Source organism: Trichoplusia ni, chromosome 4 (assembly GCF_003590095.1).
Source record: "Trichoplusia ni isolate ovarian cell line Hi5 chromosome 4, tn1, whole genome shotgun sequence".
Taxonomy (NCBI): domain Eukaryota; kingdom Metazoa; phylum Arthropoda; class Insecta; order Lepidoptera; family Noctuidae; genus Trichoplusia; species Trichoplusia ni.
Genome location: NC_039481.1, coordinates 17,273,911 through 17,292,038, shown reverse-complemented (window position 1 = coordinate 17,292,038; position 18,128 = coordinate 17,273,911). Strand labels below are relative to the sequence as shown.

The window sequence follows — 18,128 nt, the reverse complement described above, 5'->3', positions numbered from 1 at the left end:
TAGCTTTAGTTGGACTTAGTCCATTTGGATTAGTTATAGTTATTCAGCTCTATTCGCATTTCGCTGTAACAGGTAGACAAAGATATAAAATACTAGCTGACCCAACAAACGTTGTTTTGCCGATTTTTTTTCTAGTTTTATTTATTTTTAATACCACATTATAAAAAAAAAACAAACAATTTACTCCAAAAAATATAATATATTTTTTTAGTGTGGGCAACCCTTAACACTTAGGGATATGAAAAATAGATGTTGTTCTATTCTCCGACCTACTGTATACGCATATAAAATTTGGTAAAAATCGGTTAAGCCGTTTCGGAGGAGTACGGTAACTAACATCGTGACACGGGAATTTTATATATTAGAAGAAGATATTGTTAAAAAACCTTCTGGTGAAATTCATTTTCCCAGGACCACCAGAGCAGACATTGAAAAACATGGAGAAGATTTTAACATGTGTCTAATCCTAGTCACACCTCTATGATATGACGACAACCAGTAAAAAAAAGAAGACTCCCGCGTAATGGAATTTAACCCTGTAGCGTGGGTTTCACCGAATTCGATTCACATGCACAAAGACATGTAGACTCAAATGCTTGTCGTAATTGTGCATCACACAAATGCTTTTAAAATTTAAATTCTAAAATTTTACTAATAGGGAAGATGACATTTTTTTTTACAGTGTCCTTCTTGTAGTTTTTTGTATAATAATGGATACGTATTTTTTAATTTGTCCCGCAAACATAAATTGACCAAATTACAGTGAATGAAACTTACGCGTGACGTCACGATTGAGTATAAATTTTACGCTATCGTTACGTCACAAGCCCCCTCTCCTAAACTTTCAAGCAGTTAATCTTTGTCAATTCTAGTTTTTCTGAAAAAGGAAAAAATACTTGTCTCATACTTTTCAATTATCTAACTGAGGGACTAATGAGATTTTTTCTTTTTATACCCAGTCATCATCCCTATTATGAATGTATAAAAAAGTATACAGATAGATATAATATTGTATTTTATATATATTGTTATTACCTTTCAGTAGTATTAGACTTCATAAGTAAATATGAAGTGCCTATAAACGGTTCGTCAAATGTGGCGTACGTTATTTATATTGTAAACAATTTACAATGTAGTTTTAAATTGTTTTGTAAACAATCGAATTCGCTTCAATGCTAGTTAGCACTTGTAAATGGATATTTACTGTAAACGTTAATACCAAATGTTGGTTTTAAGCGAGTTTATGCGGCTGTAGGCCATTGCGCGACGTAGTGCGGGTTCAATCCCTGCGTTAGAAAAAATATTCATTGAAAGTCCAATATTCGAGCCCAGAATGAATATTGGTGAGTAGGATAGGCTAGGATAGGCATAGCTACAATATAAAATAATCTTATGATATTAGGGAAAATAGACATCTTAGCTTTGTTAATTAGTTACGCTTCTACACATTAACGATAAAAGAAATTTAGAAAATAACCTTACTTATCAGAGGTATTTTATCACCCATATTCCTATAGGAACGAGTAATAAACAGGTAAAACCATGGAGCGCCAGTATATCATAAGATTTATTTTATTCTGGTATGTGGTTGGAGTTAATGAATGATGTTTACCATCGGGATCACGAGACCAGTTTCGGATCCAACCGGAGTTTTTAGTCATGAGCTGACACAACTGCGGGATCTCGAGTTGGCTGAGTACCTAAACCGTTGCATCGTTAATAATGAATCATTCTTAAAAAAGTTTCCATAAAATATGGTTCTAATGTTTGTAAAACCTGCTGCAATACATAGATTACTCCTTAACGTAAGGAATGTAACTTTACACAAAGTGATGTTAAATGAATGCTTGAATTGTTTGTTATTCTTTGCAAATAGTTCAGTTTTTATTAACAATAGAGACAAGATTTCTACGTGACCGCAACTATACGAGAGTTTTTCTATTGTTTTAAACAAACTCTATTGTGTGACAATACTGTTGACTTAAAAGTGTTAACGTAAAATGTGACTAGTTTTACATTTGAACAATGTTTTTTGTATACATGTACTTATGCAATTTTGTATATACATGTTTCCGTATATTTCAAGGACGGTTTTTCTATAGAATGTTATTTTAATATCTAAAAACATGTTCATCTATGTTTTATTGTTGCAAACGTCAGGAAATTGTTGGTGTTTGACAATGTACATCTATTATAAGATGTTCATGTGGCCTAGTAACTTATTGACAGGTTTTGTGTACAAGGTCGCAGGTTTTCATTGTAATATTTATGCAAATTTACGAATATAAACTGACATACATTCATTGAATCATCAATCAGTTGACTGCTCGGATCCCACATTTGTGTAATTCACGAATGCTTGTTATGAGTCTTCGTGCCTTGTACTTACAATTTGAATGTTTGTGAAAACCCCCCGCGACTCCTGGATTCAATTGATAATTACAAGAGTCTTTTTTTAAAGTGATTAATCTGTAACGTCTGTCCATCGTCAAAAATAGTCGTCTTCTATTTTCATTTAATTCATTCATTAGTCTTACCATAGTACAATAAATATTTACAAGAATTGTGAACACCAGCATAAACTAAATCTATTTTGAAGTGTGTTATACGGTGAAGTATTTAAGGGCAAGCTCCAAAGTCCGGAATCCCTGGTGACATGTCACACTCATACAAATAGATGTATGACGTCATGGTGTATGTTTATTTACATTACATTGAGCGCCCGAAGTGTGAAGAGTTCATATATTTCCGCTGGTCTTACCTTTGAACTGTGCGTTTTTGGAGGTTGTTGTTAACGTATTTATGACATATTTTTTTGTAGGTATATGATTTAAGCGCGGTTTCATATTAGATAAGTGTTCTATAGGTAAATTGATAATATTTTACAAACGATTTGAAAAATATACTGTTGTACTTCAGGTTCGGTCGAATTGTTTCACTTTCTTGTTGTTTTAGTTAAGGTTTTCCAAAATCGGTAAGTTTGAATACCAACCTTAAAATTATTATGTAACTTCATTTATTGTTATAAGTTCAAGAGAAATACATTATCTGAGAAAATTTCATTAGTAACTAGACAAATGAATCATGGTTCATTAGATACAGCCTGGTGACTGACGAACATACACAGGTGCCTCAGTTATAGAGTTCCTTTTTCACCCTTTTAGGTTCTAACCCATAAAACTATTACCGACATTAACTAAGTATATTTTAATAACCTATTAGCTGTAATTTATCCCAATGAATATAATACAATGTACCAACATACTACTTGCCACGTACCCTATAGCTCAGTGGTTAAGTCTGCCGGTCACCAGTCGTGTGATTAATTGGCTTTGGTTTCGTAACCACAAATCTAATTTGTGGTTTCGTTTAGCCAGCGCTACAAGGCTTAGTGGGTTTACTGTGTATGGCAAAGATTTTATGTGTTTATTGTTAATTAGTTGTTTTAAATTAATAGTGGCATTAAACATCAATGTGGATATAGGCATTTTCAAATCGAGTCCATTGATAAAGGTCTAAATTTTTACAAAAAAAAAGGAACGAAACAGAACAAGTCATATTAGGTATCTTAAACATCGTATTAAGCATGAAACAAAAATACGTACATACTTATTAATTTTATTATATAAATTTGAATCATCGATAAACAAGTCTTAATTATTTAAAACACAACTTGTTTCCTTATGTAGTATGTTTCTACGATAACGTTCGTAGAAGCTCGAATGACACTGAAAATACGACTGGGCCAATGACCGAGAAACAACAATCAACTAAAAGATTAATAATTGTTAAGCAAATTGTTTTTCCCTCGTTTTTTAGTTTGCAGAGGCTTGTTAAGAAAATAAAGTTTGTAGCTGCAGACCCGTAGCCAGTCTACGACGCCCACCTACGACTCGACTCTACGCCGTAGCAATTATGAGACTTGGACCTTATAATTTGAAATGTTGTTTTATTTCTATTAGTCGCTTTATAAGCTTAGACATTTTTTTTCATTGTAAAAACTATTCCTGCACCATTCCTTGTACCGCAGGGGGTTTTAAATAGGCAATGCATCCTACGAGGATATAGAAAAGTCATGCTTTTCATTCAGCACCAAACGATTATTATTCAGCTCGTAAAAGACTACCAATATTTCTACAACTTCGTTCAGCACATTTATAGACGGACTATTTATTTGTGAATAATGCAGTATCTATTGTCGCTCGTTAGCGCAAGTGCTTCCAATATTTGTTCAATTCATCTATTATGACTAGAATCGATTTTTAAAAAGACTTTGACAGATATATGTATGGACTTTGTGTCCTTGAAATGTGACTCGCGATACTTTATTAATAAAGTCCATTCTATAAATTAGTGACCACCTTATGACAGTCATTTTTTTCGTAACAGCCATATTTAGGCCAGTCTTAGCTTAGAATACTTCGTTTAGTTAAATGGATCATAGAGATCAGATTGGCTGCTGCGGTGCTGCGTCTAACCTACCCTACAAGTGACCCTTCAGAGGGCCTACTTCCCCACATTATAGGAATATCATGTGACATTTGATGGCATAGAACAGAATCTCTCTTCTACAATTTCTTTTAGAAGTGGTATTAAATCTTTAGGTCGCCATGCCACTGATCACTTTACACGATATGTCACAGGCTTGATACCTGTTTAGGAGAAATCTTTTTTTAAACCATCAGTGTTTTCGCTCCCTCATTCTCGTTATATAGATATATCCAGATACTACGAAATCCTTCGCATCAGAAGCACTAATGTTTTTGGGAAGCCGAACAAAATAAAGAGGATCTTCAAAAAAATTGTTAATACTTGTTAACTTACAATGTTTTTCCTCGTTCCAGGTTACGGCTGCTTCCAATGGCTGCTGCTGATGTCGTGCGGCGCCATCTACGCGGTGTGCGCGCTCAGCACCACCACGCTCAGCTTCGTGCTGCCCGCCGCAGAGTATGACTTCCATCTCTCCTCCAGCGACAAGGGACGGCTTACTGCCACGCCGCTTATTGGTAAGGCACCTAGTATACCTACGTTATACCGGTGTTCTCGCAAACGTAAATTATGATGTATATTGCTGGTTCTTCTCCATAGGAATTACATTTTTGAACCGCGCAGCCAGAGTCATTACATTACATTAGACTATAACGTTTTAAAAGTGGAAGACGGTCTATTTGAAATAAAACTTCTGATTTAAATTTGATCCAACACCAAATGTTTGCCAACTATCTGGTTCATGAAAGCGTTCGTTTAAAAATGGTCAAAATAAGTATGGGTATCAAGGAACATAACTGATTTATTTAACATGGATAGAGAGCTGTACAGTATACCAAAACCCTATACTGACGCTCGGTCGTCTACAATACGATACTGAGGTGGTTTTGGACTGGGCATTTTTATAATTGGATCATATGGACTACCGGACAGTTCGCTATATATAAAGATATGATCTTTGCAGGTATGTGCGTGGGCTCATACTTCTGGGGTAACCTAGCAGACGCTAGAGGCCGTAAGAAGGCCATCATCGGGGCGCTCCTGCTGGACGCCCTCGCCGCCTTCCTCTCCAGTCTGGTGCAGTCATTCCCCGCTTTCTTAGCGTGCAGGTAACTTTTATAACATAACTTTTCACTAGTGAATTCCAAATTGTCATCTGATAGCAGCTAGTATGGAGACTGACAACCTTGAGAATGTGAATTGGTTTCTTTAAAAACTTTATATATATTTTTAAATTATTAAACGGTTTACTTTATTTATTTTTTGAAGCAGACCACGAAAATCTTTTCATCAAACTTCAAAAAAAACTTCACATTATACCAAATATGACAATCACTGCGTACAATATTTGTATCGTTCTCGACGTAACTATTGGTTGTAGACCTGTCGTTCTTGCAGGTTCTTCTCTGGGTTCGGCATCATCGGCGCCACCGGCCTCATCTTCCCTTACTTCGGAGATTTCCTGTCTCTCAGGCACCGGGACGTCATGCTGTGCAGGCTTGAGGTCTTCTGGACATTTGGCACCATTCTGTTGCCAGGTAAGAAGAAATAAATGATTAACTGTACTTTGTAGCAATAAGGAACAACGGGTGGTCGTAACGATGACGACAATCCCCGTGTTTATTAAGCTGCAAAGTACCTACCAACTACACCTAAAAATGGTTTCCTGAACCTTAACAAACTATGTCCATGTTTTACATACCTCGTTGTGCTAGCATATGAACTTTCTTTGAGATAGCAATAAAAAAGTGACATCATGTGATCTGCATAGAAAAACCGGTAGTTTTTATTTCGAATTACTATGATTTGAAAGAAAAGCACGGGCTTCCTTTGAGGAACAGAAGAAGTATGAATTGTCAAGGCTTGCTAAACATACATGTCCGAAAAAAACAAAGAACAAAAAAGCAGCAGTAGCACTATTTGAACTACGCAGCTGAATTTGATTAGACTGAAAGCCGAACTAAAAATAGTTCGAGAAATTATAAATTATAAATTAAATACTTCTTATCTTTGATACAACTTGTAACATTTATATCGATTGACTATCATTAAAACATAATACACAAGAAGGAAATAATATCGGACCATTAATATAACATTATTGATGATGTCACGATCATTGAACGGGAATTTGAATGTCAGCTTCGCAAATAAGGCCGCCGCGATATTGGCACTGGCACGCAAGTAATATGGCATCCACTGCCAATTACTGGCGATACACGGAATGCCAGTTGCCAGTCCAGTGTTTAGAAACGAGAATGTCTTTATACTGATACCCTATAACTTCAGTTTTACGACGGACGTATTTTGCCAAATTAAAAATGTTTCTGAGAAAACTGTTTATGATGGATAGGTAGGATAAGCTTTTTAGTTTTTTTTAGCATATGGCTGATGAGAATTTCAAACATTTCTATCATATTTTTCAATTAATTTTGATTGTCTCCCTAATTTGTCTAGAATGTAGAAAACTCATTTGTAATTAATTGTAGTCACCAGTAAAATAGCCTTTGTCAAAAAAATAGCCTTTGTTAAAAATATTCTGTCTACAAATATGGTCACAAATAATGATCTTGTTTGTTTGTTGTATCACATAAAACGTAAATCCAAGAAAGACGAAAAATCTTTTATCTAAAGGAAAACAGCAATACCGTCAAAGTACACCTTTAATATAATTTCGATATTCCAGGCATCGCATTCCTCATCATCCCTGACTCCCGGTTCAACCTGACGGCGGTGGGGGCTGACTTCCAGTACACTTCGTGGCGGGTCTTCGTGGCGGCGTGTGGGATCCCCAGCCTGCTGGTGGTGCTGCTCCTCATCCCCTTCCCCGAGAGCCCGCGCTACCTGCTCTACGCCAACAAGGCGGAGCAAGCCCTCACCGTGCTGCAGAGGATATTCGTTGTTAATACTAAGCTTAGTGAGAAGGACTTTCCAGTGAGTATAAAGATGATTCATTTCTTAAAGTAGAGAAAGGAATTACCTCCTTCGAAAATATGTTTCGCTCGAGTCGCAAGTGTGGTGACGTGTGGTAGATAAAATATTTTAAAGAACATATATTATTTTCAACTTATTAGACGACATTGTACACGAAGTAACATGGTACAAAATTTCTTTTTTAACATAGAGCCCTTAAACTTATTATCCTTAAAAAAATGAAAAATCTGAGGCTAAATAAAAAAAAATGGAATTTCGAAACAAAACCATGACAACCAATACACCAACCATTGCAGGTGGAATCCATGATAAGTGCATATGAAGGCGAGGACGAGGAGGTGGTGTCAGCAGACACGAACGGCAACGAGACGAAGGCGCCGCTGACGTGGAGCCAGCGCTGGGACGCGTTCTGGGTGCGCAAGAAGATGCTCGTCACGCCGCCGTACATCGGGCTGCTCGTGCTCTGTTGCTTCGTGGACTTTGGTCTTATGTTCAGGTGATAATAATAGTCTAATACATGACGGATTCGAACCGACGAATAACAATACAGCAATGAAGAACTACGCTATTCTAACTTTTGATAAAAGGCACAGGTGTGCAAGGTTAATACTACTGTAGTAGTTTATCTAGTTAGAATAGCTTATCCAAACCATAACTAAGTCTTATAGTGCCTTATACAGAACCTTTCGTTTTGAGCATAATATTCTACAGTTGCATGGCTCAAATTCCGCCCAAATGCCTAAGTAGTAAAGCTTCCAAAACGTTGCTTTTTCCGTTCTGAAATAATGAAACAGGCTATATATTGAATCAAATAAAAAAAAAACTAGTTTTTCTAGATCCACAGTTTTTTTCACCTAATAGACTTGATGTTATCTCTAAGCCCGCATTGTAACACACGAAATCTAGCTTTCCAAACACTATGGTGACTTAAAAGTAACTTTCTATTTCAGTTACTACACACTGATGATGTGGTTCCCGGACCTGTTCGAGAGGTTCAGCCAGTTCTCGTCACTGTATCCTGACGTGTCAGCGGGAGTCTGCGAGGTCTCACTCGCTCTCGCCAATGACACCGCCGAGTTGGCTGTAAGTTGTTGACCGTATTTTAGAAGTTTTCTTCTTACTATCTTAATATTATAGACGCAAAAGTTTCTATGCATGGATATTTGTTCCTCTTTCACGCAAAAACCATTTAGATCCAGACGAAACTTGCTTCCTAGATAGATTTTAGCCAGGATTAACACATAAGATAGTTTTTATCCAGACTTTATGTTCCCGTGGGATGATAATGGATTTGTAACCCGCCTTATTACCTACTCAGACACCGCCTGACTGAAACCGTTATCTTACAATCCGCGATAGATGGTGTATGTTTGACTGACGATCACCTTCTGTTGGTGTTGCATCGAGCTCCGTTCAAACATTATTAATTAATTTGTTTTATCCAGGGCAAGCTGCAGACCTTGGACGACAAGGTGTACATCCACACGCTGGTGGTGGCGCTGAGCTGCGTGCCCACCGCGCTATGGGTGGGACTCACCATCAATGTAGTGGGCAAGAAGCTTATGTTGGGTAAGTCTATGTTATCACTTATTTGTATTATTTGGAAATATACATTGTTTGGATATTTAAGATACATATATTTGGCACACTAAGTGTTGGAGAACAATTCAAAGTGTTTATTGAGACATGGGCATAAGGCTTCCCTTATGGAGTAAATCTGAAGTAATTTTGGGTAGGACTTTGGCCATTTGATTCAAATTGAAACACGATCGACTACACGGATAGCCGAGTGGTTTAGGTCACCACGCAAAACTCAATGAGGGCGACGGGTCGCGGGTTTAATCCCAGCCTAGCACAAGCGTTTGAGTGCTAGGTGAATGTCTGAGAAACGACACAAGGATTAAATGCCTCAGTGCGGTAATCGTTTTTCTTTTGTTTTAATAGATACATTTCTAAAGCCCGCACCTATTGTTTCCAGTAATGATGTTGATCAGCTCCGGGCTGGCGGCGCTGGGGCTGAACCTGGTGCGATCCTCTCTGGAGAACCTCATACTGTCCTGCGTGTTTGAGGCCATCGTCAGCTGCACGGAGGCTGTGCTGTTCTGTGTCATCTGCGAGATATTCCCTACTAAAGTCGCGTGAGTATCTATCCCTGTACTTATAGGAACTAAACTTAAGTTATTGAGGTTTTAAAATGTATTTTTGTCTCAACATCGCTTACGCTATGCCCACAGGCTATGCCATATCTTAAAGCATAGGGCTTAAGGCATCCAGTATAACTTAAGCTACGGACAGTTAAGTTGAGCTGCTTGAGCTATTTGAAGCTTGCGTGGTGCTTGATGGCACAGTCTTGCTCAGATAGATCTAGCTCCTCTCCCAAAGGGCAAACCAAGAACGACACTATATTAGTTTACTGAAAATATAACTATAACATTGTTTAGACTTGAGGCTATGACCCGAACAAGTTTTGAAACAAACTTATGAGTTTGTCTTTTTTCTCAGGTTAGGCAGTAAGTAAATGTCAACTCCAGCTAGCTTAAAAAAAGTCTGCAGGTGTTTAGCCTTATGCTGTTGCTGAATAATAGTTGCGAATTCGATTTCTACTCAAAAATCACTGTTTGTACTACCTGTCAATAATACAAAATTACAAACAGTGTCCCTCTATAAATAGAACATAAATAAAATAATATCAATTTTTGTTTATTTATTTGCGTAATGAATGATTAGACGCTCTATTTCCACTCGGGAATCTCATTCTGACGTCAGCATCGCCTCGTGTCAGTCAAATAGCGTCAGAGATGAGTGAAATGCCAATAGTTCGTCAGATCAAGCTAATTGTAGTTATGGACTTTGGATATCACACTTTGGTATTTGTCGATGAAAATAATTGAGCTATTTTAGAGTTACTAGCAGTTTATGTCTATATTCACCAACGACGTTTTACTTCGGACGTAATGAAATGTTTTTTTTTTCTACGTTCGCTGACAGAGATAACACGATACCCAACTAAATACTTTTTTTAAATATAAATAAGGCCCCATGCCCCTGAATATTTTGTTCGAGCAATTGGACTTAAACCGACCCTTTTAGCTTTGTGATAAGTTACCAAAGCATAAAAAGTTGCAAACATTGTAAAATAATCGAAATACCTAAAAGTATAAAATTTTACGCAACGCCATCTAGTTTCAAACTAAGCAAAGCTTGAGTGTCATGCAACTTATGAACATAATAAGTACAAACATTATTATGAAAAACTTAAACCCCGTTGAAATGAAACTACTTTTACGGATTTTATCGCGGTTTAATTTTTGATTTTAGTTTCCGACGTTTCGACACCTTTGCAGGTATCATGGTCACGAGTCTGCCCGTGACCATGATTAAACCGCGATAAAATCCGTAAAAGTAGTTTCATTTCAATGTCTAACATTCGCGTAAACCTAAGAAACCACTATTAAACCCCGTTACACAAAAAACTGATCGTGCTTAACACACAAGCATTTGTTCTGGGTGGGAACAGAAAAGTACCCATGACCTGCAGTATAGCTCTCAACGCTAATTACCACAAGACCGACAGGCCCATAGAAACCTAAATAACAAGGTAATAGAAATGGCATACACCGCGGCGATCTATCGAAACGCATGTCGCCGGTGGGCGGGGCTTCAACACATTCACAGCAAATAACTACGCAATCACGCAAACATTAATATCGAAAAGACCAAGCAAACAACACTAGGCTGTACATCTATTACAATAAGGTTGACTTTGTCGTTGTATGGATTCACTAACTCACACAGTCATTGCATTTTTTTGCGTTAGTCGTAGTGATTACGTAAACTACACTAGGGATTGACTACGGATATAATGAAAGACGAAATTATGAGTGACAATGTTTTTTGTTGTATTCTTCTATATTATGCACTTACAAAAAAAAAATCGCCAATTGTCGGTTGACAAAAAAAAAAATATAAGGAAATACTTGGTAGGTAGGTTTGGTATATACCTACCGTGGTTTTTTAGTCGTCTTACAAAAGCAGCCCAGTTCATGTATCCAATGACTAGTAAACGTTCATAATAGAAAAATAGGTATTTATGAGATTTGGATAAATTTAAATTGCAATTTTTATTCAATGCTATGCTATAACGCAAGGCGTACTTTTTGAAACATTCAGTTGCGAGCGCGGTCCGAGCCGTAAAAATGGAGAGGGGCGCGGGCGGCGGCGGGCGGCAAGTTATCAAGCATGCAACTAATTTCATAGTGTATATTCGGCCTAAGTTGTAGGGTACCAATTTCGTTTACCCGTGGTAGTCATCCACTTGTCTTTTGTATTTATTTGCATCCTGCGGGATTCTGAAATAAAAATATATTCAATAATATGTTCACAAAAACAAACGACTATTAAAATTGTTACTTTTCGTATACAATATTCATTTTGAATAATTTGTCCGCACTTAACCACATCACTATTTCCGACAGTTTTGTGCGGCCGTACCACTATAAATACGATCGCATTGATAAATATTATTTTTCGTTATACATTTCTCTTTTTACAACGGTGCATTTCTGTAAGTCTCTTACTGCAGAGGCAATGATTAGTAAAGAATGCAATTTTTGCAGGATGGTGCGATATAAATATGGTTTATAATGAAGGTTATGTTTTGAAGTTTAATTTTGTAATAACATCAATATTACTGCAATAATTTACTTACCGATAAAATGTTATCTATTTATTTATGTTATTACACGATGCAGATGAATTTCCAGCCTGAGAAACGCCGCAAAACACCATTTTTAGTGGTTCTTGCTGTGACGACGTTCCGCGAGCGACTGAGCGTAAATTCGCGCGCTGGTGTCGTCCAAGACACCAGTGTGGCGACAAGGTCACGCGGCGTTGGCACTTCTATAACCTTGTTATTTAGATTTCTATGGACAGGCCAGTCTTTATTTACCTATTTATTTGGCCAGTTACAAGTATATGAGTAACTACACTTTAATAAACATGTACACAACTAACGCATATCGATTAAAGTCTAAAAAAATCTTCCCTATTAAGAATATAATAGTAATATCCTTTTGTCCACAGTGCCACGGCTATGGCGGTGACGGTCATGTGCGGCCGGATAGGCGCCATCGTTGGCAACGTCATATTCGGAGCCCTCGTCGACGAGTACTGCAAAGTACCCATCTACATGTTCGGAACGTTGCTTATATGTAAGCAGATGTTAATGATACTTCTTTTTTAATTTTTTACGGCTGAACTTAATTTTTATCACCATGACTCCCACAGTAATTAATTGAACTATTTGTAAATTGTATAATCGATATTACAACGCGGGCTGGTTCCACGAGGCCCAGAACAGAGAATTGTGGAACGATTTGGGGGAGACCTTTGCCCAGCAGTTCGACAGACTGTTAATGCTTAATTTTTAAGTAAATTTATCTTAGTAATAAGTCTTTTTTTTGTGTGGAGAAATAATGAAACATTATTTTATTTATTTATAGTGGGATAAAAAATAATAATACTTGTTTATCCTTCGCGAGAGCCATTGAAGGGATGACCGGTGCACGCGTTTGTGATTTAGAGTTTAGATTTTTTTCATAATACAATCCGACTAAATGCATTAAAATGCTGTCTATTTCCATGTATACTCTTTAGTAATCTTATTAATAATCTTATTTTTTACCTAGATGAAAGTTGAATAGCTATTACAATAATATATTTCTGTCTGTTTTAGCGAGCGGGTTGCTGTGTATAATACTCCCCAAGAGTACGCGCCCCGAGCGACCGACGTGAAGCCGCATAGTAATAGCGTTATATTTTTATATCAATTAAATAATTATATCCACAACATATGCGACATTTTATTTTACCTTTACCAAAACTAAACACATTATATATATGTACTAGCTTTTCGCCCGTGGCTTCGCCCGCGTCAAGGTCGGTTATATCGCGTTTCCAAGAGAACTCTTCAAAAGTCCGGGATAAAAACTATCCTATGTTCTTTCTCAAGGTCAACTCTATCTCTGTACCAAAATTTTATTATAATCAGTTCAGTGGTTTAAATGTGAAAGCGTAACAGACAGACAGACAGACTTACTTTGAAGAGTTACTATCGCATTTATAATATTAGTAGGGATAGGGATTTGTTTTGCTATTACTGTCCCACTGCAGGGCAAGGGCCTCCCTTAGATGTTTCCACTGTCTCCGGTCTATTAAATCGTAAAAATATAAATTACAGATGTATAGTTACGAGCGGAGGTCACTTTTATATAAAAGTTGATAAAATAATGTAAGTACAAGTGCAAAGAAAAAAATACACATCTGCCAAAAACCGCATATACCTATCCAATGCAAAAATGTATTATTGTAATAAGTTACTGGTCTGCTTTTTTATCAGGGTTGAACAACCTACCTTTGATCACTTGTGGGTGTGTAATGTCACATGACCTCATGTGACCATACTTTAATAACATGTGTAATTGACGTAAGCATATGATGTCGGAAATGCGAAGTATGTTTGTATCACGTATGTCTTCTGTGTGACATGTTATGTGATGTCTCATGATTGTATGTAACGTAATTTTATGTGACGTCATATGTTGGGTCAAGTTGCATTTGCTACGAATGTCAAGAATGTAGCAATGTTGCTACGATAGTTATGTTGATGTTGCTACGAATCACAAGTTGGAGTTACTACGAATATCAAATCAACAATGCTACGGACTTAAAGTAAATGTTGCTACGAACGTCATTATTTCTGTCAGGTTTAAAGGGCTTTAGCAAGAAAATTTAGATAACAGGAGTACACAGTTTCAAAATGTCTTTCCCATACAGAAAAATCGGCAGGGAACGTAATAGGACACTCTTCTAAATAAAAAACCAACACAAACTTGTATGCATTTGATATTATAAGACTAAACAATTAAATCACTAGATATTTTTTTTAATCTAGCCCTCTGTGTAAGACTGCTATGCAAAGGACGGCCTACTCGACGACGACTCCAAATTCTTCCACGATTGTCTGTCCTGGGCCACATGATATCTGCCCAAGCGGTAAACGTTATGATCATCTCACCACCGCTTCTTAGACCGCCCACGGAAACACAATTCATCCGCCGGATCCCATAGTGTGGGGACTTTTGCCCAGCGGTTACTGCGATTGACGTGTCCCATTTTTAAGATATGAAAGTGAAAATTTAATTTTAATATAAAAAGACAAAAAAATGATTAAATGCATTGCCATTTTGTCAATATTTATTGACAATATTTACGCGTTGGCGCATTCTAAAAAAAATCTTTTTTATGTTTAATTTAATTTTCTGCATACAATTTATGTTAATATTACTGTAAGAGGTTTTCACCGAATTATAATTATAATCAATGATAAATGAATAAATAACCCTCCCGGTATAGTCAATGTTGTGCGCCTTTGATACTACATAGGCAACTACAATTATATTTATATTTGCTATTATAAATTACAAGGCGTTATATGTTTTTTTCATTTTGTCACATCGATAAACGTACCTACATTTGTGTTGTGTTCTTGCACTGTTTCGTTCAGCTCATTGTTATTTCCTTATCCAATGGACTTTTATTGTCATTTCACACAAAACATATGTTTATGATTACCTTCATAAATTTGAAGGGCACAAGTGTTCTGTGAAGACTGTTAAACGGAAAATCAAATATAATTATAGCATATTGGTTACCAACCTTTATTTAAATAACTGTGATTCTCAAGCCTTTGCTTCACTACGCAGTCTTTAGTCGCTGTATTTTTAAATTGTTTATTAAGGGTCTACCAACCATATCATAATTGGCATGGGACAAGTATTTGTAGGATCTACGAATGCTTTTTCCAGCTCTCAATGTTTTGAGAATGAGACCAGATTTCTTGACGAACAACCTCCTCGATGCAATGAGGAAATGAGTTTAAAAAATGCTCCCCATCTATAGCTGTTATGCCGAAACTGAAACCTGTGAATCATTTTGATCGATGAGTTATTTAGGTAATGCGTAATTACTTAATTTACTCTACTGATTTTCTTAAATGAGAATTCAATTCAAATATCATTAAATAGAAGAAGATATATATTAATAATGTTAGTTTAAAAAAAAAATGCGGACAACATCACATGACATTGTTCTGAACCAAGTAAGTTGCTAAAGCACTTGTGTTATGGAATTCAGATACAACGAAGGTACCACAAACACCCAGACCCGAGACAATGTAGAAATTTGAATTTTTACATTGACCCGACCAGGGATCGAACCCGGGACCTCAGAGCTGGCGACACCTTGAAACCGGTACGTACGCCACTCGACCACGGAGGTCGAGTGGCGTACGTACCCGGAGAGTTATTTCTCGTAGTCACACGATTCCAAGAATTTAATTTGAGTAAAATTTATCTAAAATTGCTAGGAAACGGTTATCAAACAGAGGATGCTATTGTCTTTATTATCAAATGTTTACGTTACCTGCATGTTTGTAAATGTTTAAGCAGTTTGTTAGTTAGTAAATACATACAGTAGCTTGCTTTACAAATGACGCATTTCTGGTATTCCTACAATCAAAAACGTCGGTACGCACTAAATGTGTGGAATTGACAAGTCATGTGAGTTAGGTACATCCTGAACGCAATCCTGAAACAAGTTATTTTTTCTCCGGCTTTTTTGGTTTCGCCAATAAGTCAGGTAAATCAATCAACGCCTGAAATTAATCTAACTGCAGAAACAACATCAAAAATAGGCTATGACTTGACGAATTGAAATCTACATTGTAAGAGCGCATTTTGTAGGTAACGCCTACACCAGTTGGGCTCGGAACTATGGGCAATCCTGCTAAATACTCTTAAGGAAACCATTGCAGTTTTTAGGCATGTCAACGATTTATAAAAAGGCAAAAAGCTGATGTCCAAAGTAAAATTAAATAGGAAAGAACGACTGTTTCACAAAGTACACAGTTTGGCTGCATAAGTCCAAGTATTTATAAAATATGAAAGGTATAGTAGACTTACTGCCTCTATTCCCATCTTCTCATGCGCAGTGACGCACACCACCAGTAAAACGTAGGTATAGAATATATCCGCCTAGCTTTCCATACATAAAGGTCAGTAGGGAAATGGCTTCCCATACAAATGTATACAGTAGTTGTTGGGATATATTCACACGTGTTGGCTCCCGGCTCTACCTGTTTAATTAACTTATTAATAACATGTATTGTCTTGTCATATTACTTACTCACCTCTATAAAAATTCCTTGGTATGGTTCTAAGAAATTTATATTATACTAGTAAACGTCTAGACCGACTGCACGGATAGCCGAGTGGTTGAGGTCACCACGCCAAACCCACTGAGCGCGGGTCGCCGGTTCGATCCGAGAGGACAAGCATTTTGTGTGGTCCACAATGCTTGTCTTGGGTCTAGGTACCTTTGAGTATGGACTTGAATGTTTATGAAACCACCTGCGATACAAGGATTAAAATCCGTAATGTGGTCGTCACAAAAAAAAGCTGACCACGTTTGCACCATTTAATATATTTGCCCGACTAATTTTTAACTCAACTCCTTCATCATGGGTTAAAATGTTGGAGTCGCGACAGACGTGAAAATATATGAAAAAATACCCTATAAAATCTAGGGCTGTACTTAAATTCCATGATTAGAAGAGGTATTGCTAAATTACTAGTTTGACCTGTTCGGACCAGTCTGACCTGACCAGCCTCTTTATCTGTACCCTCATTAATCAATAATATTTTGAACGTCCCCCGCGCTAAGGACTTCTCGTCCTTTCGACCTTTCGCCACTTGGATTACCAATTGTCAAATGACAGGCAAAGAACACTCAGACTTAGGATAAAAGATTAAGGGTATCAGCAGAGCGTAAGGAATAAGTGTTAGCGTGCTGGCTAGTATCACTCTTCTTGTTATATTTAAGACACTAAATTTTAATTGATGGTAGTCAAGAATGTTGTATATTAATTGTATTTAAATTGGTTCATTAAAAGATTGTTTGATACCTACTGAGAAGGAAGCAACACACAGTGTGTTTCTGTAAAGCAGGATTATTTCGACTAGATTTTTTGCTAACGCTATTAGGATTAATGCGAACTAGGGTAGGGATGTCCATAGTGTGTTGATGCAAAAAATAGAATCTTTCTACCCTAATTTGATAATGACTTATGATTTCATAAATTAGCTAATATAATTTACAAATGATTTACTCTGGATATTTTAGTTGAAAAATTAATTAGTACTTTAAGTTTAATTAAGTATACAAGTGCACTCGTGGCAGGTTCTTGTCTCATTTTCTAGATAAAAAAGGAGTTGGATCTACAACTACAGTATCCTAACTTAGAATTCTAACTTATTCACTGGAAACTACTCAATATAGCTCTGAAACAGTTTTTGCTCTATAGTAGGTATTCGGTCTATGACGTCATTCTGTGGTACGCATGGGACCGTACTATAACTATAAATAAGAGTCAGAAATTGACTGATATAGAAACAAGTTACTTCTGTACCTAATTTACTTAGTTCTCAAGTTATGAAATTAGTTCAAATCATTATAAGCTTATTAAAATAAATACCACGCTTGGTAACAACAACAGCATGGCATTTTATTTGGCTTCTAAAATACATAACACTTACAGAATTCTGTTCTGCAAGTTTTGTTACATTGAAGTCTTTTTTTTTCTGATTTCT

At 36.7% G+C, this 18,128-nt stretch overlaps 1 protein-coding gene across 2 annotated transcripts in view; it reads left to right on the top strand.

Annotated features, from left to right (window-relative positions):
* Positions 1–13,272, top strand: part of LOC113493360 (synaptic vesicle glycoprotein 2C-like) — a 41,508-nt gene extending 28,236 nt beyond the window's left edge. For both annotated transcript variants that reach the window (XM_026871303.1, XM_026871304.1), the window contains exons 3-12: positions 4,845–5,006; positions 5,453–5,597; positions 5,887–6,026; positions 7,175–7,422; positions 7,719–7,918; positions 8,373–8,505; positions 8,868–8,991; positions 9,401–9,560; positions 12,505–12,632; positions 13,157–13,272. In XM_026871303.1, coding sequence (XP_026727104.1) covers positions 4,845–5,006; positions 5,453–5,597; positions 5,887–6,026; positions 7,175–7,422; positions 7,719–7,918; positions 8,373–8,505; positions 8,868–8,991; positions 9,401–9,560; positions 12,505–12,632; positions 13,157–13,215 — 1,499 coding nt within the window. In that variant the 3' untranslated portion in view covers positions 13,216–13,272. The remainder of the gene's footprint in view (positions 1–4,844; positions 5,007–5,452; positions 5,598–5,886; positions 6,027–7,174; positions 7,423–7,718; positions 7,919–8,372; positions 8,506–8,867; positions 8,992–9,400; positions 9,561–12,504; positions 12,633–13,156) is intronic.
* The last annotated feature ends 4,856 nt before the right edge of the window (positions 13,273–18,128 follow it).